Source organism: Alligator mississippiensis, chromosome 10 (assembly GCF_030867095.1).
Source record: "Alligator mississippiensis isolate rAllMis1 chromosome 10, rAllMis1, whole genome shotgun sequence".
NCBI lineage: Eukaryota > Metazoa > Chordata > Crocodylia > Alligatoridae > Alligator > Alligator mississippiensis.
In genome coordinates this window covers 39,054,304-39,077,345 of record NC_081833.1, presented here as the reverse complement: position 1 = coordinate 39,077,345, position 23,042 = coordinate 39,054,304, and the positions used below count along the sequence as shown (strand labels likewise).

Here is a 23,042-nt window from a genome sequence, read left to right as displayed (position 1 = left end):
GTAGTGCTTTAATCCCAAACAACATAACACAAAGCTTAAGAAATGCAAAACTTTGGATGCACATACTCTTTTACTGCATAATTCAGGAAGGGCTGAAACCTTGAACTACCTCTTTAAAACAAAAAAAACACACTGTAATACCTTATTTCTTGTAAATCTGAAAGTTCTTAGAAATTCAGAACATCTAAAGCTTTACATCCTTAACTGGAATATTGGTTAAAGTAGCTTTATTTATCTTGGTTTCAGTTGGAATTTACCATTCAAAATGGGCTAGGACTAGGCAGTGTCCAAGCAGGAATGCAGTTCTTAGAATCATAGAAAATTTAAGGTTGGAAGAGACCTCAGGAGGTCATCTACTCCACCCCCCTGCTCAAAGCAGGGCCATCCCCAACTTCATCATCCCAGCCAAGGCTTTGTTTACCTGGGTCTTAAAAACTTCCAAGGATGGAGATTCTGCAGTCTCTGTGTGTAACCCAGGGGTGTCCAACCTTTCTGAATGTGGGGGCGGATCATGAACTTTTTATCACCCAGTGGGCCGGCGAGCCATATTCTAACACCCTCTGTCCTGGGCCAGAGAGACCCTGCCTGTGTAGTCCTACTGCACCTGCCTGCTACTACAAAGTTCATGGTAGCTGCTGGTGGGCAGGGGCAGGAGGTACCCATTCTGCATCCAGCCAGCTACTGCCCAGAGACTGAAGGGGAGAAATAAATAGCTCCACATCTCCATCCCACGAGCTGGCGCTGCCTGAGGGAGGCTGGAGTGAGGCGGCTGCTGTACTGCAGCTCCTTGCCTGCCCGCCCGTATGGCCCTGCTCAATGTGGTGCCCAGCTGCCCACACACGCAGTCCTGGTGGCCTCAGCACTGCGAGCCCAGAGCGCGGGGTCTGGCAGACACCGGCTCCTGCCGCCTCGCCCCGCAGAGGTCACACCAGGACCCTGCCTGCTGAGGCCCCCCCCCATGCTGGCTTCCCACATGTTACTGAGGACAGGAGGAGGCCGGCCAGGTCGGTACCAGCCAGCAGAAGCAGCGGCGGAGCCATGTGCTGCTCGGGACTGACTGGTGCAGGCAGGGGAAAATGCAGCTGAGCCCCTGCTGCTCCGGCCAGGCTCGTCCCGTCCCGAGCGGTGCACAGCTCCGCCGCTGTTTCTGGTGGCTGGTGCAGACATGGCTGGGCTCCTCCCATCCCCAGCAGCTTGTGAGAAGCCGGCTTCAGCCACATGCTGCTCCGGATGGGACGGACCCAGCTGGGTCAGCACCAGCCAGGAAAAGCAGCATGCAGCTGAAGTCAGCTTCGCACGTGCTGTTGGGGATGGGAGGAGCCTGGCCAGAGCAGCAAGGGCGCAGCTGCACTTTTCCCCCTGCCTGCACCAGTCAGTCCCAAGCGGCACACGGCTCCGCCGCTGCTTCTGCTGGCTGGTGCCAACCTGGCCGGCCTCCTCCCATCCCCAGCGGCATGTGGGAATCTGGCTTCAGCTGCATGCTGCTCCAGATGGGACAGACCTGCCCGGGTCGGCACCAGCCAGCAGAGGCAGTGGCGGAGCCATGTGCCGCTCGGGACTGACCGGCTCAGATAGGGGGAAAGTGCAGCTGAGCCCCTGCCGCTCCAGCTGGGCTCATCCTGTCCTGAGAGGCACATGGCTACTCCTTTTCCGACATGCACCACATCGGCAACATCAAGCTGACGCGGTGCGTGTGGGAACCTCGTCCCTTCCCCAGCCCTTCAGCAGCCATTAGGAAGCTGCTGAGGGGCTGGGGGAGGGACAAGGGATTTTTCCTAACACCTAACTTAATCTTCCCTTGCTGCAACTTGAGACACTTTCTCCTTGTTCTATTATTTGCTACCATTGGGAATAGTTTAGCTCCTTCCTCTTAGGAACCAGCCTTCAGGTAGTTTTAAGGCTGCTATTAAATCCTGCCTCAGTTGTCTTTGCTTCAGACCCTCAGCCTCTCCTCAAGCCATATGCCCCAGCCCCTTAACTATTTTTATTGCCCTCCACTGTACTCTCCAATGGGTCTACATCCTTTTCTGGAGCAGGGGGGACGCAGAATTGGACACAGTACTCCAGATGTGGCTTCACCAGTGCCAAATAGAGGGGAATAATCACTTCCTTTGATCTGCTGGCAATGCTCCTACTAATGCAGCCCAGTATGCAGTTAGTCTTCTTGGCAACAAGGGCACACTGTGGCTCATATTCAGCTTTATTGTCCACTGTAACCCCAGGTCCTCTTCTGCAGAGCTGTTGCTTAGTCATTTGGTCTCCCAGCCTGTACTGATGCATGGGATTCTTCTGTCCTGAGGTGCAGGACTTTGCACTTATCCTTACTGAACCTTATGAGACTTCTTTTGGTTCAGTCCTCCAGTGTGTCTGGGTCTCTCTGAATCATAGCCCAGCCCTCCAGTGTATCAACTACTCCTCCCAGCTTGGTGCCGTCTGTCAACTTGCTGAGGGTGCACTCCATGCCATCTTCCAGGTTGTTGGTGAAGATATTGAATAAACTGGCCTCAGGACTGACCCCTGGGGCATTCCACTTTATACCAGCTGCCAAGCAGACATTGAGCCATTGATTGCTGCCCTTTGAACCCAATGATCCAGCCAGTTTTCTATCCACCTTAGTCCAGTCATCCAACCCTGTACTTCCTTAGCTAGCTTGCAAGAGCATTGTGGGAGACCATCAAAAGCCTGGCTGAAGTCAAGGTATATCATGTCCACTTCTCTTCCCACATCCACAGAGCCAGTCATCTCATGGAAGGCAGTTAGGTTGGTCAAGCACGACTTGCCCTTAGTGAATCCATGCTGACTGATCTATGCTAATCACCTTCTCCAAGTGCGTAGAAATGGATTTCTTGAAGACCTGCTCCATGATTTTTTCCAGGGACTGAGGCAAGGCTGATTGATGTGCAGCTCCCCACATCTTCCTCCTTCCCTTTCTTAGGTGGGCACTATATTTGCTCTTTTCCAGTCATCTGGGACCTCTTCTGATTGCCACAAGTTTTCAAAGATAATGGTTAGCGGCTCTGCGGTCACATCAGCCAGCTCCTACAGTACCCTCAGGTGCATTGTGTCTGGCCCCATGGACTTGTACACATCCAGCTTTTCTGTATAGGCCCTAACCTGTTCTTTTGCCACTATTGGCTGTCCACCTCCCCAAACTGTGTTGCCAGGTGCAGTAGTTTGGGAGCTGACCTTGCCTGTGAAGACTGAAGTGAAAACGGCATTGAGTACTTCATCCTCTTCCTCCTCTGTCACTAGGAACCCACGCTTTCCCTGATCTTTCTCTCGTTACTGACATAATTGTAGAAACCCTTTTTGTTACAGTTCATATCCCTTGCTAGCTGCAACTCTAGTTGTGCTTTGGCCTTTCTGATTTCATCTCTGCATTCCTGAGCAATACTCCTTCCTACTTGTTTGTCTCAAGTTTTCCACTTCTTGTAAGCTTCCTTTTTGTTCTAGCTCACTGAAGCATTTGCTGCTAAGCTAAACTCGTCTTCTGCCATACTTGTTAGTCTTGCTGCACATTGGAATGGTTCATTCCTGCACCCCTAGTAAGGTTTCTTTAAAATACTACCAGCTGTCCTGGACTCCTTCCCCCTCAGACTGGCTTCCAAGAGAGTCCTGCCATCAGTTCCCTGAGTGAGTCGAAATCTGCTTTTCTGAAGTCCAGGGTCCTTACTTGACTTCTCTCCTTCCTTCCTTTGCTCAGGATCCTGAACTCAGTCATTTCGTGGTTGCTGCTGCCCAAGTTGCCATCCACCACTACATTCCCCATCAATGCTGAAATATTTTTTAACATACTGAACATAAGTATAGGGTTCTGGCCTTGTAATTGCAGCCACATAGACAGGTCCTTTCACCTATCCAGAGCTCACTGATGTCAGTGGATCTTTGCACAGCTCAAAGACTGTGTGCAGATCTCATTGTAGGGGCAGATCATTCAGGCTAAAAACAATGTTTTGTGGCTCTAATGGCTCTTAGATGTGACTCAAAACAGATGCTACTGCAGCACAGTCATTTACATACTAAGCTGAAATGGCAGTTAGCTGGAATTAGCTGTGATTGTTCCAAGGCAAAGCATTCATTTGGTTTATTTCTAGGTACCTATTGTGGGACAATGGGTTTGTCCATTTCTAAGGTCTGGGGTTTGCTAGGAGATAAAAACACTTGTATTCTAATCCTGTTTAGCCTCAGAATTTGACTATCATGAGTCCTGATATGAAAAGGTGGATTTGATGCACCAGAATAACATCTAAGAGGGGTTTTATCATGAAAATCTAGAGCAAACAGACTTGCTTGGTTACCAAATACTAGAACAAGGAGGTCTTTCGGACAAGCCAGTTAAACTAGTGGAGGCATAGCCTGGGATTAGTGTTCCTTGTCTAGCATTCCATCTGTTTGTACCAACGTATTATGCTAGTTTACTTCCTCTTGGTTTATCTCTTCAAGAATGCTGACATTGGCAGTCTTGCACGTTTCATTCTCAAAAGAAGCAGTTCTGCTTAACATCACACAGCTGATAGCTTATGCTTTATCTTTTGGTCTTGTTTTAAGAGTTGGTTTCACATAGCATGGTGTAGGCATGCCTAGAGGTCAGTGAAGCAGCCAGCATAAGAAGGAACTGCCTATACTGAAACTTAAAAAAATGATGTGCTGCATACTCTCTTTACTCACCTCCCTTCTCCCTTGGAAACAATGCTAATGTCTTGCCCTTACAAGAATGGACATACCCACCCATGTAGACTATCCTGAAGTATTGGTATTTTCCTGGATTTTGGAGACAGTTCTTTTGAGAAAGTAGTGCTTTGACTACTATTCTGAAGATTTGACTCTTCTGATCTGTAGAGTAGGTATGGCTGCATCAAGGCAGACTTGCTACATTTCACCAGTCTCATTCCTTCTTGTATGAGCCACCTTTTTATGGTGACAAGAAATAAGTGTTCACAGCCCACTTAGTTGCCTTTGCTTATACTGCATATAGGAAGACCAGATGCTGGCAGATGTTTTTTTGATATAGCCTTGCATCCTCTGGGAAGTAAGTAGAATAAAGCTGCTATACAGTCATTATTTGCTATCTTTGAATGCCTGGACTGAATTCCCTTCATCAGAGGGACAAGGCTGTATATCTTGCTGCCAGTCCCATGAGAAATCCAGCTTTTAGCAGTTTGCAGGTAGGTGAAGGAACAAGACTTCTGAGGGCTGAGAAAAATGAAGAGCTGTAGCAGTCTGCCAGCATTTCGTATGTTTCTTTTCTGGAAGAAAAAGGTACCGTATAAAGACAGGTGTTGGATGCAGCCAATTCCGTTATCTCCTTGATTTCCCAGAGGAAGTCTTTTTTTTTTCTTTTTTTTTTTTTTAACAGCAGTTTGACTAAAACAGCAGAAACTAGGTAACTTTTATTTCTTTTACCTTCAAAGGTGGACATGTTAAGTGAGATTAATATTGCTCCGCGGATACTCACTAACTTCACTGGAGTGATGCCACCTCAGTTCAAAAAAGACTTGGATTCGTATCTCAAAACTCGCTCTCCTGTCACTTTCCTGTCCGATTTGCGCAGCAACCTACAGGTTAGTGTTTCCGTCTCTGGGCATGACTTACCGAGAAACCTGAAAACAGTGCCACATATGCAGAGTACTTGTGGCATTTAGGCATACATTCTAATAGTACAAGAACAACCTGCAAGATTGCATGCTCTTCTCAAGTAGCCAGCAACAAATTAAGGCTTGGACACCAATGGAAAATAATGTGGTGAATGCAGATGCGCTGGCTACTTTTTGATTCCAAAGTGATACCAATTTGGGAGCAGATTTGTTGTTCTTGGGGTGAGGGGGTTGCTTTGTTTGTTTTATCTGCTGTTTGGGGTACTGTAAAACTAGCACTATTTGAAAGACTAAATCCATGTGCTTAAATACTTATGCTGCAAGTGTTAAAAGGATGTACCAGGTAAGGGAGGATTATCTGAATGCAGAAGTTAATTATTTTCATCACACTGGGCTGAGGACCTCTTTGTGACTGCCATCTCTTCAGCAGGCCTCTGATCGTGTCTGTTAAAAAATGTTAACCCCAGTACATGAGATTTTTACCAGATTGTATAGAATCTCATCACAACTTGTTTCACAATTGATTTAAGGAAGTTTTGTAAATCCAGTTAGCTGTTTGGTTACTTGTTCTTGAAAATTCCTGATTGTTTACATGGGTAAAATAAATAACATGCTTAATCTGGGAGAGTAACCACAGCAAACATCTGTAATTGTATGCAAACAAGGAAATTAGGCCCTGGGATCTAAAGCCCACTGCTGATTTATGCTGTTGAGTAACTGCACAGCTTGACTAAGGATGGTAAGCTCTAAAGTTAGTTAAACTTTAAGTTGGATTGCACAGAAAAATTACCGTATTTACACAAGTACAAGATGGTTTCCCAATCATGGGTAGGGCACTTGCCCCCCCTCCCCCCCAGCAGCTAGTCAGCAACTTGGGGGGGATCCCCTCACAGCTGATCCTGCAGACCAGGGTGGGATCCCACCAACCTCCAAATGGCAGCAGTGTGCCACTGGCACTTCCAGGTGAGCGTGATCAATTGGAGGGGGGACTGCTTCTCCTGGCCCCCCCCCCTCCTGCCCCCCACTCCGTGGGGGTGCTCTCAGCTCTCACATGCACCCCCTGTGCCATCACCATTGGGTCTGTGCCCTGAACTACACAGTCATTCAAGGCTGGGAAGGCACAGTAAAACTGCCTGGGCCAATACCATTATGGTGTCTCCCCCTTTCAGGTAGCACAAGGGTAGGCCAGTGCAGCCTTTCTAAATAAGATACATGGTAGCGTCCAATGAGTGCAGTCCCCCTCAGCACCAACTTTTTCAGGTCTCGGTGAGCCACTATATTACATACATATATTTCAACTTCCTTTTCAGCTGTGAGAGTGACCTCTGCTTTTCCCATTTCCAGTGATTTCCTGTTTCTTCACCAGCCTTATATATCTCGTAAACATGGGGTCTCAAACAGTTCATCCAGAATCTCTCTGTTGCTTCCTCTCAGCTTGTTGCATATGATTTAGTGCAGCCCCACCCTCCATGAGGTGGTCGGACCAGGTTTTGCTGCTTGTATTCTAGGTAAAAAAGTGCTGGAGTACCTGTGCTAAAACTTGCAGCAGTTTCAAAAAAAGGCAAACTGCATCATCAATTCGGGATGAACTAAGTCTATATGGGTACTATATGCAAACACATGTGTGTTTATTTCAAGGTCTGGTTTCAAATTTGCCCCTAATTTCCATGTGTTCAGAGTTTGACGGTTAGGAGAGGAGGAAGGGGCTGCAGGGGGAAGAATTTGGTGGGAGGACAGAGGGAATGGGGGCTACATGACACACCCCTGCTCCCTTCCTCCCCACAGATTTTTCCCTGCTCTGTAGCAGTGGGACCAATTCAAGACAGACCTCCAGTAATAAGATTCTATATCTGGAAAATTATAACACTTCTTTATAAATTTTCTATATGCAAAATCTAATTATTGGTGGTTTGTTGTGTATTCAGGGTCATCTTACTTTCGAGTAAAGACAGTACTTGGAATACGTGCATCAGCAGAGTTCTAATGCAGTTTAACTAATCTACTTTAACATCTTTCATTCAAATCAACTTTCCTGAGTGTTGGGGTGTAATCAAGCCATTTTGAATTCTCTCAGAAAAAAGCCCTGGGAAACACTTTAATACACAATAAGAAAGGTAAGAGTGAGAGCTGATCACTACGATGGGTAGACTGACTGCCTTGTGTATATGGCAGATTACAGGAACACTGAATGTCTTCCAGATCCTGACCTATGAAACAAGGATTTTCAAGTGGTAATTTCTTGTTGTGTTTTGTTTACTAGGTATCAAATGAACCCGGCAATCGCTACAACATCCAGCTAATTAATGCACTGGTGCTCTATGTAGGTACTCAGGCTATTGCACACATTCACAACAAAGGCAGCACACCCTCTATGAGCACCATCACCCATTCAGCCCATATGGACATCTTCCAGAATCTGGCTGTGGACCTTGATACTGAAGGTATGCTAGAAATGTTTCTCCCCATAGTTGTTTTTTTTCTAATTTAAGAGAGCAGATTAACTGTGTGCTTTGGAAAAAAAAAAAAGGCAAAACTACCGCTTTATTTCATTGTTAGTGGATCTATATTAGCGGTGCCACATTAGAAGACTAAAAATCTGATACAGGGAAAATATTATAATTGAAATCACAAAAACTTTGTTTCAAACAGCTTACCCAAATGTTAACTTTGGAGTGAGTATATTTTCAATTTTGATAAAGAAATTTTGCTTTTCCTCTCTACTGAAGACTTGTGCTGATGAATTTCCTATCTCCTATATGTGATGCAATCCTACTTTTTGCCTGATGGTTGACATCAAGGGTATAGCCTACAGATTCTAGATTTTGCAAGTTGGTGCATGTCTGGCAGAATTTAATAAATACTGTTAAAAGCTTGGCTGGCTTTGGACATGCCTGTTCTTGTCACAATACTACTAGTGGATTAGGTTGCAAAAGCTTATATAGCTACTTGGTTGTAAAATAAAAGGTGGTACATAACACACAACATTTAACATCTTCAATGCATTTTACAAGTACTAGTTGGTGCAATAGAAGAGTCTAAATTTGAGGGAATAATGATGCGTCTTTGGATAAAGTACCATAAAATGACAGCTAGTTCCAGAGGACTGAACTGCTACAAACCATTCAGAGGGATGCTGAAATTAACTTCTTGATGAGGAATCCCAGACGCTTAGCTGAGTCTCAGCTGGGGTCCTCAAAGTTTCTAGGGGGTTTTATATTTTCTTAAAACTATACAATCTCAAATCTGAATCCGTACATAGTGCTTGGGTGTTTCAGGGTGGTGGTGGTATTTAGATTCCTATCCAACCCTATCCCAAATCCCCCAGGCAGTGGTTCCCAAATTGGTCCATGAGGCTGTAGCAAATGTAACATTCCCCGAGGGGTGGGGGCAGGGAATTAAGGTCACAATGGTAGTCAGGGAAATGAGGGGTTGGTATGTGATCCAACAAGCTTGAAATCCACTTCTGAGGAAAGCCATCTATTCTTGTCTCTACTAAACTACTGTTCCTTTCTCTAGGTCGGTATCTTTTCTTGAATGCAATTGCCAATCAGCTGCGGTACCCCAACAGTCACACGCACTACTTCAGTTGCACCATGCTTTACCTATTTGCAGAGGCCAACACCGAGGCTATCCAGGAACAGATTACGAGGTGAAAGAAACATTTTGCTTCACTTCAGCTTTCCAGTCTCCTTCCTTTTTAAATTTAAAGATTTCTCATCCTGAAGGCAGTTGCTCTGTTGTTAGACAGCAACAGTGCCCTACGCAAGAATGTCGAATGCAATTTGGCCGTGCTGCAGTTGTAAACATCAGTGTCTTGCATACACTAAGATCTAACCTGAGTCTTACCTATCTGTTTTAATGTGGATTTCAGGGTTCTTTTGGAACGACTGATTGTAAATAGGCCTCACCCATGGGGTCTCCTCATTACCTTCATTGAGCTGATAAAAAACCCGGCATTTAAGTTCTGGAACCATGAATTTGTCCATTGTGCTCCAGAAATTGAGAAGTGAGTATGATGTAACTACAAGTAAACTCATACAAAATGGGCCACAAAGATTATCATTTAAGTTTTAGTTACTCTATATTCAAAAGTTTCTAAGTGGTCTTACGAATTGGGGGAAGGTAATTGTTTTTTGTTTTTTTCCCCCACAAAATGGTTCAAGCGTAGTGATGGTTGGAGATCAAAGAAGGCTTTGTAAGGACTAGGAGTAAAACCTGTGGTTCTGGAACTCCCTTGCCCAAATTGTGACTATATGATTCATGGAAGTGGGCTTCCATGTAACTTCTGAGTGTAAATCTCTTGTCAATGCTGTGCTGCCCTTCTGAAGTAGAGGGAGCTTTTGTTTGAAAAAGCTGAATTTGCTCCTCAGTCTGGAAGCTGCACTGTCAGATACCACGAGTATCTGACAGGACTGTCCAGCAGCACAGTAAATTAGTCTTCTGTGGCCTAATTGCCATGCACGTGCAGACAGTGACACTTTACTGTGTAGCAAATTAATCTGCTGTGTAGTAAAGCATCTTGCACCTGGTTACAGAGATCAGGGCACATGCTTGTGGCATGCAAAGGGACAAAGATGCAGTTGCTGCATTTTTTTTTAGGCCTGGAAAATCACACTGAATGTGAACCCTGTAGAGTGCTGACTTGCTTGGACAGCACCGGTTGAGTTCTTGGTTAGGTGGATGATGGTGACTTCCTGTCGTGACAGGAAATCCTGATATGAAATTCTCCAAAATGGAGAACTCGGACAAAACCTATCTTTGCATGTAACCTTTTGCTTCTGTCCATGTTCAGGTTGTTCCAGTCAGTTGCACAGTGCTGTATGGGGCAGAAGCAGGCACAGCAAGTGATGGAAGGGACTGGTGCCAGTTAAATGACCTGCATCTTGTAAGCGTGCCAGCCTGGAGTTCCCCGTCCCGGCAAACCAACAGAAGAATCCTTAAGGCTCTTCCTGACCTTCCCAGCCCCCCCAATTTGGGTACACCAACAAACCTTTTGGTGAAGTCTGTGTGGGCACGTTCCAAAGTTTCAAAACAATTTTTTTGACTCTTGGCCAAAACTCAGAAGATGCTGTGAATATCATTTTGAACTAGTGTAAATACACAGAACCGAGATGTTTGTCTGGACTTTTTGGGTTTGTGCAAATTGTGTTTAAAGGCAGGTGGATAACTGGCACCTGTCCAGCTTGTAATAAAGGGGCAGCTGCTGATGCCAAGCACTTGTCTGGGGCAGACCTCCTTGTCCTGACATTCCCGGACTCCCAAAGAATATTGAAAAGCCAGTTGAAATATTATGTAACTTATTTTTCTTTATGTGGATGGGGGGACCTTTAAATCACTAAGTTGTTTAAAAAAACAAAAAACAAAGTGGATGCATTGGAATCGGGGAATACTATGAGATACAAAGGGAGGGAGGGGTTGGGATTAAGGTCCAGGGTTGCTGTTTTTTTCTCCCTCCTCTCCCCTTACCCCCTCCTCAACCCACATCAAATGCTGATGGACAACAAGGGGGGAGCAGTTGGAACACTCTTCCTTTCTGTTGAAGAGACACCTCAGGCCCTTTGGGAGAGGGTCAGCTGTTTTTAGTAAAGAAACCAGAGACCAGGCCTATAGCTTTTTTCCTTTATTTTTTTTCCTGACACTTGTAAATTTTTGGGGGCGGGGAGGGACATGATCTAGACCTGCCTCCTATGGCCACACAGTATAAGTTTGTAAAAAGAACAAAGGACCAATACAGCCCATTTTGTAAGGATTTTGAATGTTTTGTAAATGTATTGGTCCATGTGTTGTATTTTGTAGCCTTTCTAGTTCTCGGACTTTAGTTCTCCCACTTCTTGTATGTATGCATACTGTAGTTACACATTAAAGTCATGACATGCAGCAGGTGCCACTGTCCTTATTCTCTCTGCTACTGTGATATTGAATGCTTGAGGGTTTTCAAAAACGTCTTCACTCTCATCTTGAAATATCCCATACATACATATGTTGTGCTCTAGTATCAAGTTTTAAATCAGTATTTCCATCCCTTGAGCCAGTGTGGAAGAGAAGTTAAGCAATGATTAACTAGCCATAAATACTTTTCCTTTAAAAAAATATTGCAGTATAGCACTGAGAGAAGAGTGTTTACGAAGTTAATCACAAGATTGCAGGCATGCATTGTGCCATTATATTGTCAGAGGCAGACAACCTCAGTTTTGGACACCATCTTACTGCATCTCTAATGGAGAGAACGTTGTTTTCTTATAGTTGACCGCTTTCTGAAGGGAGGTAAGAAAAAATGTAGATTAATCCCTTAGCTCAGTTGTTTTGAGAGGATTTACACAAGAAACGCCGCAAATCTGATGTCACGGCTGTGTAAATAGCTTTCATTTATGACTATTTTAAAACACTAATCTTAACCTAGGTGATTGTGTTAACATTAATAGCTCCAAATATTCACTTCTGTGCTGCAAAAACTGATGATAGGGAAACCAATTCTTCCTTTAGTCATATGGGTATAGAGAAAGCTAGAAACTCCTTGGACATTTGGTTTATTCCCTCATTGGAAATAGATGCTTTTATCTGAGGGTCTTTTTGTTAAGAGGACAAGGGAGCTTTTGTCTGCTCACTTGATGAGAGTTTGCATTGTATCTTTATGGTTTCAAAGGGTCTCTTTTTTTTTTTTACCAACTTAGAACTACCTAGAATCTCTTACAGGGACGTCTTAGTGTATTTTCCCCTTGCAGCTTGAAGGAATTGGCACGAGGTCCCAGATCTTCAAGATACAGGTGCCCAAGACAGCAGGCAACCATAACTGCATGTGAGACAGTGGTTCAGAGTGAACTCTTGATATTCCCAATACCTTCTGCTAGACTGTTTTTAGTCAAGCAGCTTGTCTGCAATACTCTACTCCTAGATAAAGGTGTGACAACCTCACTGTAGTTCCATACAACCAACAGAAGTAGGAGCCCTTTGTGTTAGAAGGGATTTAGTACTTGCACAACTACAGCTGAAATAAGAGTGAGGAGAAACTTTTGCCACCCTCCCACTCATCCCCCTGTCAGCTTGTTTTACATTAGGCTAAGGTACCAAACTATACCAAAACCCTGTGTCTGGTATTAAGGAACTAACTTTCTTTCCCAGCAGAGTCTTGGGCATTCCAAGAGCTGAAATGATGAGTGTCTTGTGTTTGCCTTCCAAGACCAAGTGCTTAGTATGGGCTGTGCTGAGGTTCATAGGTCTCTGGTTCTATACTAACACAGCTGCAAAGGGCTTCTATTTCTGCCCAATGCTGAACAAGGAAAAAAGTGGTGGGGAGGCCTGCAGCGAGCATCCACTTGCTTTTAGGACATGCCAGTTTTACCTGTAAAAGATGTTTCTTCCTATAATGGCAAACCTAAAACAACCTGTTTGGACAGGACTGCTACTACCAAGAAGGAAGCAGGCAAATAAGCCTTGGCTACATACCTAAAGTTAGCACCATGACTTGCCACCAAAGGGCAGTGGATGGCTATTGGGGAGGGTTGTCTGAGTCTTTCTATTCCCCAAATTCATTGCTCAGTGGTAAAGGCAGAAGAAACTCAAACCCCTTGGCAGAGCATAGCTGACTGACCACTACAGATAACATCACCACAGTGGGAGATAAAGACCCAAGTGTTAGACTGGCATGTGCACAACCATGGAGGGCACCTTCTATTTAGAAGCTAAAGTGGACAGGGGCTCTGGTAAAGACTTCATCCTGCAATAGGTCTCCTGTGTGACTTCAGTCCTCCTTATTTACTCTAGCAAGTAAAACAGTCTATTGTATCTTCCAAGACCTGCTTTCTAAGCTGACTTCTAGGCCTGTGCAAAGCAGATAGTAGTCACTTTGGTTTTGGCCAATTTAGGGGACAGTGATTCGGTGATTCAAATCGCTGTCCCAAATTAATTTGGCAGAGTCTGATTCGGAGATGTGGCCAGAGCCAAATCAAACCAGGGCCCCATCCCCTGCCTGCCCCAGCCTCCCAGCTTTTTTTTGCTTTTTTTTTTTAAAGCCCAGCACTCAACCCCTGGGGGGGAGGAGGGGGTGTGCATGGGCATCCCCCGCCTGTGCTCTCAGCTTTTTTTTTTTTTTTTTAAAGCCCTATCGTGGGCTGCTGCCAGGTTGCAGGGGGGCAATCCCCACCCTGTATAGGGGGCTCTGCCACAAGCTCCCAGAAGCCCTGAGGCTGTTGCAGCAGCCAAAGAGTACAGGGCTCTTTTTTTAAGAACCGGGGGCTGGGAGAGGATGAGGGCTCATGGCAGAGCCCCCCCTGCAGTGGGAGGCAGCAGGGATCATCCCCCTGCCTGGCAGCAACTGGTAGATATGGGGCTTTTTTGTACTATAGTACTAGTATAGTACTAGTACCAACTAGCATCCAAGTACATTTTTGTTTTTTTGTTCTTTAAAGTATCTGGATGCTACTGAAAACCTGATTATTTCATAGCTGCTCCTTGACCTGCAAAAGGACGACACTGGAGAGGTTAAACCATCATTAGTTTATCCAGACTGAGTTTCTTTAGCCTAAAATGGCAAAGTATGAGCTGCCCAAAGAGATGGTACCAGCAGATCCAGTAGTTGTACAGGTTCTTACTGCACTATTAAAGCTTGATCTCTGAGGTGAGCATTTATTTTGCAGCTGCTCTTAAAGTTAAGGTTTCCCTTGCAGATATCCATTTAAGGCATAGAAACCTGGAAGAGCTGTGGCTTCAATAAAGTATTGGCCTTAAAGGGGAATTAATCCTTCATTTACAGGAATAAACAATAAAACAGCTCAAATATGAGCGAGGCAAGAACTGCTGGTATTCTCTGCTGCTTTGCTATGTTGGTTCCTGATCTCACAGGAGATTTAGGGGGGGAAGTTTTTACCTCCAAAGGTTGGAAATTAGTGGCCACATTAAATCACTTCCACATCCTTAAGACAGGTCTTTTATATAAAATATATACAAGAGGTAGACAAAAAGCAAATCCAGAAAACCTAGAGACTTCATTTAAATCTTGCCCTCTGGTCTTCCTGAAGCCCAGTGGCCATACCCACCATTGTCCCTGGTACAGATGGTACAATGCTCCTTTGCCTGTGGCCTGACCCCAGCTGCACTTTCAGACTGCATTTGTGCTACCTGCTATGCAGTTCTGTCTCTACTGCACCAACTCCAGCAGCTGGTGCAAGATTTTCTTTTGCCCATAGCGTACATGTAAGGCTTGCTGCTCTCTCTGGCTCAGTTTGCCATAAGCCACCTTGTCATTCAGCAAGTCCTGCTCTGCATTCAAGTCTGAATTATAAGATGCAAGGGTCAGCAGCACGCTGTCATGGAGCAACTTCTTCCGCGAGGCTTTCAGCTTGCGTATCATCTCATTAGACAGCATGCTGTCCTCCTCCTCGCTGGTATCTTCCTCCCAGCCATCTTTCTCTTTAAACTCTTCAAATTCTTCCACAGACATGCAGAGCACCTACAACCAACCACACCCACGCATACTCATTGTAATCTTGGGCTAGAGAAGTGATGCTGACAGTTGGGACCTCAATCCTAAGATCTGTTTTCAGCTTTTGACCCCTAATGGATTTTTGTTCCCCCAAAAATGTAAAGACTGAGTGTGACTAATAATGAGGGCCTTCAAAGATGTAAAATGTATGGCAATATTGATATGTTAATTACTCCATAAACTGCATACTCATGCATTCAGCCAAGTTATAGCATGGTAAAAAGGCAAATCAGTCACAAAGGGATTCCGCGTTATTTGTGGAACCTCTTTGTGACTGGTTTGTCTCGTAATTTAAATGTTCCAAATCCAGAGTTGTCCTGAGCCAGTGCTGACAATCCCAGGGTCCAGGAAACAGCCACCTCCTGACTGATTTCTGGCATGGATTGATGTTTGAGACAGGGCATAAAATTCCCCAACTCCCAATTATACCATTATATTGATATCTGCTGTGGGGTGGGTGTAAGGTTAACTGCCCTTCAACTGGGGCACAAATAAAATGGGCTTAGCAAAGCATATTTACAGATTTTCAGTTAAGGCACAGTGCAGAAAGGACTGCAGAGAAGGTAAGGCTGGTATCTTTTTAAAGCTCCAGGCTTCACATTAAGAAAAAATTAATTCAAACTGGAGCAGTTATGTGTAAGGGTTATCGAGATTGGGGAGGGAGGAATGGGACGGGTGGAATTGGGAGCTTCTGAGAGGATTGTTCTCTGTAAGTAGTGCAGGGACAGGCACCAGAAGAATAAAACCTGGTTTTAAGCTAAAGGACAGTTTTGGCACACAAATGGATATAAACTGACCATAAGTAACCTAACCTAGGCTGGTATTAGAAACTTCTTAACTGTGACAAATACTATTGTAAATCAGCCTCCCAGAAGCTAGATCATGTTATGGAAGATGCTGCATGAGATACAGAGCGGGGGCCAGGATTCACTGACTGAGGAGATCCAGCCACTTGCGCGCTAAGATCTGAACACCTGCAAATGTTTTCACTTAAATTTGGGCCTATGACACTGCATTGAAAAAACAAGTAAAAGCTTTGCCCAGAAGGAGACAATTGCATGGTTCTCTGTCAGGATGTTTCAGTGCTGAAAGCAGGCCTGACTGCTATTGCAGAGGCAAGGAGAATGTTTGAAATTGAAACTTTTGTGGGGGGAGATGCTTACTAACTTCGTGCAAAGGAATTCAGTCAGCCAGTGACTGTGTAATTGTAGCTGTCTGGGAAAGCAGCCTAAGTTGCCCAGGCTTTTGGAGAATGCTAATCCAGGGGCCAGGATCAGTGCTGAGAGTAGAACTCACAACTGCCTCACTGGCATGGAGAACCACTCACCTTCAGGGTCATGGACAACTCTTCCTCAGTTAACACCTCCTCCCAGCCAATCACAAAAGCACCTTCCTCCCCCACCATCTCCAGCTGGCAGAGGAAATCCCACTGCTCCGACACCAGCTGCTGCTCCGCTGCTGTTCTGGCACCTGTGGATGACAGGACACATCAACCAAGCATGTGCTCCCTGTGAGGAGCAAGAGATTTACACACCAGCCCAGAATTTTCAAAGCCATGAATGATTTGGGATGCCTGCCTGGAATTGCTGGTCGTCCCCCCCCCCCCCCCCCCCCCCAGGAACCACCCACCCTGCACAGTCCAGCCCCAGCCCAGAGGCCATTCCTGGCAAGGTGTTCGGAACAGGCTGTCCTGCTCACTGCAAGTACACGTGGAACATCAACTGCTGTGGGCAACTCACGCTCCAACGCTGCTTTGCGCACTGTCACCATCTGGATGTCAGCTGTATCGTTGGTGTTGCCTGGGTATGGCTCAGCAAAGCCATACATATGCACAAGTTGCCAGTTTGCCATCTGCCCATATGTATTGAAGATCTCTTGCCCTTTGCAGACAGGCTGTGTCATGACCATTCTCAGGCACTCCTGCACGTAGAGGAATGGGACAGGAGCGGAGTACAGGCCATTGGCCTCACAATGTGGTGACTAGTCCCTGGCTCCCCACAACAGACTTTATGGTGATTCTGGGGCACATCAAGAAACCTACTGGCAGCCTCCCTCCCCCTTAAGAAAGAAGCTACTAGCTCTTCCCCAGCATCCCAGCTGCTGCTCCCCAGTAGTGTCACATTACCTGCTAACCCCTGGGCTCCTACCCTGCTTCTGTAACATATGCACCTTTTAGGTGGCTCAGCTGATTACCAACTCCTTTCCCTGATGTTGCTTGTCCTTGTTTTATAGGAAAACTTTAGCCTCTGTGTAGGTTATTATTTGGCTAGTGCTATTCACTACCCCTCTGCAGGCTGGGACATTAGTCTCCTAGAGGCAGTTGCCCCAATATGCCAACAGGCTGATGTGTCCTAGTGTAGATTCCTCAGAGTCCCCATTCTACTGGCACAGACCGTAAAGACACTGGTGATTCCAATGGCTGAAGTGGGGAGTAGAAGTTTGGCATCCAGAGCAAAGTGAAACCTTTGATAACCAGGCCACCAAAGTGAGAGTACAATCACCCGTTCCTGGGCTCAACAGAAGGGCAAACTGGGTGAAGTCTGGTGGCCTGGTAAACTGGTGGTCAGACTATCAGACCTAGGAGTGCCGTGTGGTCTTATAATCTGTGAACCTCTAGAGAGAGACATGCACTACAAAAGCAGCACTCTCCACCGAAAGGGAGATGGACAGAGGGGAGCTACAGCACCAGCCTAGAGACATTCCAGTTAGACTGGCCAGATAGGTGGCAGTGGGTGGGGGTGGGGGGGTAACAAACCATGACACCCATCTGTGTTGGAACTTGCTCTCCAGTCTCATCTCAGTCTACTCACCGGGGAGTGCTCCAGGTTGGCATTGTTACTGGCCACATGATTCAAGATGTCAGCCATTGGCACCATCATTGGAGGGTTGGGCTCCTTCTCATCCTCATCTTCATCCAGAGGCTCCTGAAAGCTGTTTGGAAGGGAAAGGAGGGATGAGGACATGCCTATTCTATGCCTGGCAGAACAAAGTCAACCTGGGCCTGTGACTAAGAGACTAGCCTGCCCTCTCAAATGGCAGAGGGCCATAGGTAGATTGTGTAGAGGCTGTAATGGCTTCAAAGCCTCTTCCACCACCCACCCTTTGTTGCCAAAACATCAGCGATCCTTAGATGTTCCTTGTCCACCTAGGAGAGATGGCTTCATTTCAGGCCTCCTGCAGCTGGCTCCATTATCCACAAGCGCCCTTCTCCCTCTCACCTATAGGCCATGACAAATGCCACCAGTCTCTGGTATAGCTCCAAGGTGTGCAGCTTCGGATCAAAGATGTCTGGGTGGGACTCCATGAAAGGCAGGATGAGGGAGGTGTACTCCAGGTGGATGTTGGCCAGGTCTTTGTCCACTGCTTCTAGGATGCCTGTGCCCTGCAGCAGCTGTACTCTCTCTTCTTCAGGCCTGTATCCGAGGCAGGTCAGACAGAGATTGTGTTACCTCCCCCAGTGATTCTCCCGATTGCCACACAGGCTCCCACTCTAACTAGCACTCTCACCCAAAACACCATGGAGCATGACAACCACCAGGGACAGACTGCCTACAGAGGCTGTTACCTACCTAACGGAAGAAGCAAATGCATGCACGTTCCCAGCCCACTGCCACTGACCTGTGAAGATACAGCGACTTGGCCAAGGCTACAGAGCAGAGCGAAGAACAACCCAGGTCTGCAAGCCTCAGGACCACATGGATTCTCCATAATTAACAGCACCAGAGTCCAGAACACCTGCTCCAGGGGCAGGAGCAGTAACTGGTGGATTGCAACAGCCTGATGCTGTCACATACTTTAACCTTACCAGAACATGGGGTGATCCAAGCTCTTCAGGTCAGGCCAAAGCGAGAGGTAGGGCTGCCAATACGAGTTTCTGGCTGTGTACTCATGCAGCAGGGACAGGAGGAGAGGCACCCAGCCAGACTGACTCTGCAAGGATGCTTGGCCTAGAGGGCCAAACACAGGAGAGAAGGAAATACACTGAGGTACCCAGGGTTTCTCTCTCTTCCCCCAAGACCAGGGTCTCGGCTTCTAAGGATCAAACCTACCCCAGAAACCCAAGGCTAAGGCTGGCTAGAAATCAATTGTGTTTCAGGGTTTGGGAATTCGCTTTTGTTTGACACTAAAATAAACAGGAACATCTGAAACTGTTCCGCGTGGGATTGTAGCAAAGTATGGTTGGAGAAGACCTTGTAAGATCTAGTCCAACTCTCTGCCCAAGGCAGGAGTGTCCCAGAATAAACCATCTCAGCCAAGTGTCTGTCCAACCTTCTTTTGAAAATTTCCAAGGATGGAGATGCCACAGCTTCCCTAGGCAGCCTGTTCCAATTCTTGACCACCCTCATAGTCAGAAAGTTCCTCCTAATCTTCAACCTAAATTTCCTCTGCTGCAGCTTGTGGACATTGCTCCTAGTTTTGTCTTCTACAGCTATAAAGATATGCTTATCTTTATCCTCTCTCTAATCATCTTCAGGTATTTGAAGACTGTTATCAAATCCCCCCAGTCTTCTCTTCTCCAGGCTAAATAATCCTAGTTCTTTCAGCCTTTACTCATAAATCTTGCTTCTCAGGCCCCTGATCATTTTTGTCACTCTGCACTGAACTTTCTTCTAATTTGTCCACATCCTTCTTGATTTGTGGAACCTAAAACTGGACACATTATCCCAGGTGAGGCCTCCCCAGTGCTGAACAGAACAGAAGAATCACTTCCCTTGATTTGCAAATGACACTTCTGTTAATACAATCCAGCGTATCGACTGGTTGGCTTTTTTTCACAACAAGAGTATACTATTGGCTCATATTTAGTTTATGGTCCACTGTAACCCCCAGATCTTTCTCTGCAGTACTGCATTTGTATTGTACTGTATCCCCCAGTCTGCAGTTGTACATGCAATCATTCTATTTCAAGTGCAGGACCTTGCACTCTCCCTTGCTGAGTCTCACCTGATTGGTTGTGAACCATTTTTTCCAGTCTATCCAGGTCATTCTGGATCCTAGCCCTGCCCTCCAGTGTCTGCTTGGTGTCATCTGAAAATCTGCTAAACATACACTTGACTCCATCATCCACAAACTAAGAGGGAGCAAGAGACCCAACCTGGAGCAGCCAGCAGGCCTGGGGGCAGGGACGAGATTCAGCCTCGGCAGATTCACACTTGATCCTGGGTGTCTCATATCTGTGCCACTGAGCTGTGGGGTATCCTGGGTCTCCCTGCTCTCATCCTAGGCTGGAGGAAACTGCTCAGTAAGTGTGGACAAAGCATGATTTTGCCAGCAACTGTTTCCATTTCAACCTATCAGTATTTTTCAACAGAAACATTTTGCTGGAAAGCTCCTGATGGGTGATGCTCAGGGGTGGGGTGGTTGGGAAGGTGAGGGCAAGAAGAGACTCTTACCCACCAATCCCCTACCCTCTTTTGTTTGTTAGAAGTCCTGCAAAATTACAGCACCCTGGTCCCAATATCCAGCTCAGACCCACTATTGTCTCCCCTGCACCTGAAGCAGAAGAGGCCCCCCCTGGGTACCCCCTTCCTGTAGAGAGCCCCCAGAAACAACTGTCTCAGTGATGGGATGTCCAATCTAAGCTGATGACCAAGCTCCTGGGGCATCACGTACCTTCCTCCAAGAGGGCCTGGATGGAGGTGGTGTGCTGGGAAAGGAGGGCTGCCCTTGGAATGGTGAAGAGGACTTCTCCAACCTGCAGGTCCTCTCTGGCCAACATGCCATAGTCTGCTACGGTGCCTTCTCTGCTCACACAGACCTAGGAGGAGGCAGGAGACTTTGCTGAGTGACCCCAGTGACAAAATTCCAGCCCCAGGAATTTGATAGGGCAGCTCTGAAGTGCTGCAAGTAAAGCCACAGCCAAAGGTTGGAGACTAAATCAAGCTACTGTCCACAGAAACTTGCTCCCAACCCCCAACAGGAGGCCAGTAATCCACTGAGTGCTGCAGCCATCCACCAACACATGAGAGGGTAAGTGGGAATTGCCTCGTTACCCCTCACTTTGCCTAACTGTTGCCCTCTCAGCTACCCCTGCCCCATCCCACAGTGGGAGCCCCGCTACCCTGTTTTCCTGCCAGCCCAGCGAGGTAACAGTTTCAGCTGTATAAGCCAAGCTCAGCCTCTCTCTGACACACAGGTGTATGGGTCTTATTCGCCATCCATTCCCTGCCCCAGCAAGGCTCCCTGGACACCCAGCGCCATCATCACGATCTCCTACCTTGGGGCTGAGCTCCAGACCAACCTTCTTACACCAGCCCAGGAAGCCAGAGATGGCATCAGTGCTGCAATCCTCAGCAGGACTGTTTTCTGCCGCCACCTGTGAACAGAAAAGCAAGTCAAGTTTTGGGAGCACAGAGAGGCCAAGCTGGGAGATGCCAGGGCAGGAGGCATCATAGGGACCTTGCCAAGCTCCTGCTTAGCCACATTAGCTGAAGAGAAGCAGCACAATGGCCCAGTGGAGACAGCAACCAACTGGATATGAGAAAACTTGGTTTCTAGCTGTAGCTCTGACCTGAACAATCCAGCAAGAGCAAATCCCCTCCTTTAAACAACGCCCAGGGCCCTACTGGATTCATGGCAGAAGTGGGCTGCGCTGCAGCTCCTTTAATCTAGCAGGTTCCCCTGTACCCCCCTGCTGCTGACTGGCTGAGGGGCCTGCTGGCAGCTCACTCCTGATTGGCAGGGAAGCAAAAACTGCACTTTTAAACTTGGCGCCATCAAGTCCTTTGGGCTGGGACGCAGCAGTGACACTTCTGGAGCGCAACCAAGCCGTTCCTCCTCCCACAGGGGAAAGGACCCTCCCTGCTACTGCCCAGAAGAGGAACCAGCCAGGAGCAATGCCAGGACCCCATGAAACATTAAGCTTTTTGGGCCAGACCCTGCAGGCACGGCCGGGGCACGAGGCTGCTCTGGTTCCTCTGAGCTTCGTGGAGATCGTTCCTGCCCCTCCCTGCGACGCCAGCACAGACCCATCTGCCATGCACACGCCTGCGCCCGCCCGCGTTTATCTGCCTGCCCGGCTGCCACGAGCAGCAAAGAGCGGCATCTCTCGCTCCGGGCCGGCGCTGCCCCACGGCCAGGCGGCCCCGCTCCCAGCGCCGCCTGCGCAGGGCTGGAGCGGAGCCCGAACCGGCGCCGTCTCGGCTCCTCACTGCCCTCCCGCCGCAGGATCCTGCTGCTCCGCCGGGCGGGCGGCGCCGGGGGCCGGAGCTCAGCCGGGGAGAACCGGGTCGAGGCCACGGGGGCGCCCCCGGCCCCGCCACACCGCTACCTTGGGCCTCTTGGCCGCGGCTGCCATGACGAGGCCGCGCTCCCACGTGCGGCCCCGCGCCGCCGCTCTTCCGGGCTAGGACAGGCCACGCCCCCGCCCTACGGCTGCCGAGGGGGGCCAGAAGGAGCGGGGCGGGGCCAGCTCTAGCCCAGCCCGGCCGGCACCGTCCTCGGGGAGCAGCGGGCCCGACAGGGGAGAGGGGCCGTGTGGTACTTGGAGCAGGCGTGGGACTGACCTGTGGCATCTGCCAAAAAGGCAACCCCCCCCCCAAAATGTAGGCCAAGCTTTGCTCAGGACCGGCCCGTTTATTATACGCTGGTGGTGGGGCCAAGCCCACCTTGACCTGCCTCGAGCCAGGGCGGCGCCGGCACGTGCGAGTCTGGCTGGGCGGAGGACGCAGAGCCGCAGATCCTCCTGCCCCCGGGCCGCATCTGAAGCCCCAGGAGGGGTGGAGGATGTTTGCCGGTAGCAGGGCCACTTCTGGTTCTGGACTGACTCACGGGTTTGGAATTGAGTTGGATTGGAACACGAAACATTTTCATTAAAAAAAGGAAAGGTGATCTGTCCCTGCGCCCGGCCGCCCGCGGTGCAGCAAGGCAATGGGTGGGAGGTGACTGCTTCCCCTCGCAGCCCTGGTTGCAGCACACCCGCTGCTAAGACAGCGCCTGGCTCCTGGCCCTGTGGCTCTGGCACACAGCAG

The 23,042-nt window shown here is 47.8% G+C and overlaps 2 protein-coding genes across 15 annotated transcripts in view; one reads left to right on the top strand and one right to left on the bottom strand.

The window, feature by feature from the left end:
- Window positions 1–11,471, top strand: part of CNOT1 (CCR4-NOT transcription complex subunit 1) — a 102,494-nt gene extending 91,023 nt beyond the window's left edge. For all 10 annotated transcript variants that reach the window (XM_006271708.4, XM_006271709.4, XM_006271706.4 and 7 more), the window contains 5 exons: window positions 5,412–5,561; window positions 7,855–8,035; window positions 9,111–9,243; window positions 9,466–9,600; window positions 10,387–11,471. In XM_006271708.4, the coding sequence (XP_006271770.2) occupies window positions 5,412–5,561; window positions 7,855–8,035; window positions 9,111–9,243; window positions 9,466–9,600; window positions 10,387–10,465 (678 nt within the window). In that variant the 3' untranslated portion in view covers window positions 10,466–11,471. The remainder of the gene's footprint in view (window positions 1–5,411; window positions 5,562–7,854; window positions 8,036–9,110; window positions 9,244–9,465; window positions 9,601–10,386) is intronic.
- On the bottom strand, window positions 1,448–22,445 carry SETD6 (SET domain containing 6, protein lysine methyltransferase). 5 transcript variants are annotated; one of them, XM_059713710.1, is made up of 9 exons: window positions 21,950–22,304; window positions 21,290–21,388; window positions 20,686–20,830; window positions 18,878–19,019; window positions 18,291–18,485; window positions 17,883–18,003; window positions 16,812–16,992; window positions 16,400–16,542; window positions 1,448–5,246 (listed from the first exon to the last, which is right to left on the bottom strand). In XM_059713710.1, the coding sequence occupies exons 1-9, from the start codon at window positions 22,049–22,051 to the stop codon at window positions 4,947–4,949; spliced, it is 1,428 nt and encodes a 475-aa protein (XP_059569693.1). In that variant the 5' UTR covers window positions 22,052–22,304; the 3' UTR covers window positions 1,448–4,946. The 5 variants fall into 5 exon arrangements, with proteins under 5 accessions (XP_059569693.1, XP_059569695.1, XP_006271767.2 ...); XM_059713712.1 differs by lacking the exon at window positions 1,448–5,246 and adding an exon at window positions 11,200–11,848 and having other exon boundaries at window positions 21,950–22,298; XM_006271705.4 differs by lacking the exons at window positions 1,448–5,246; window positions 21,950–22,304 and adding exons at window positions 14,502–15,039; window positions 22,343–22,445.
- Between the last annotated feature and the right edge of the window lie 597 nt (window positions 22,446–23,042).

Bases quoted from the DNA above. Each gene is read 5' to 3' on its own strand.
- SETD6 (XM_059713709.1), bottom strand. From the start codon at position 22,051: ATGGCAGATGGGTCTGTGCTGGCGTCGCAGGGAGGGGCAGGAACGATC. The intron at 20,831-21,289 runs GTAGGAGATCGT...GCCTCCTCCTAG, and splicing joins GTCTGGAGCTCAGCCCCAAG to GTCTGTGTGAGCAGAGAAGG. The intron at 18,004-18,290 runs GTGAGAGGGAGA...CCTTCCAAACAG, and splicing joins GCATTTGTCATGGCCTATAG to CTTTCAGGAGCCTCTGGATG.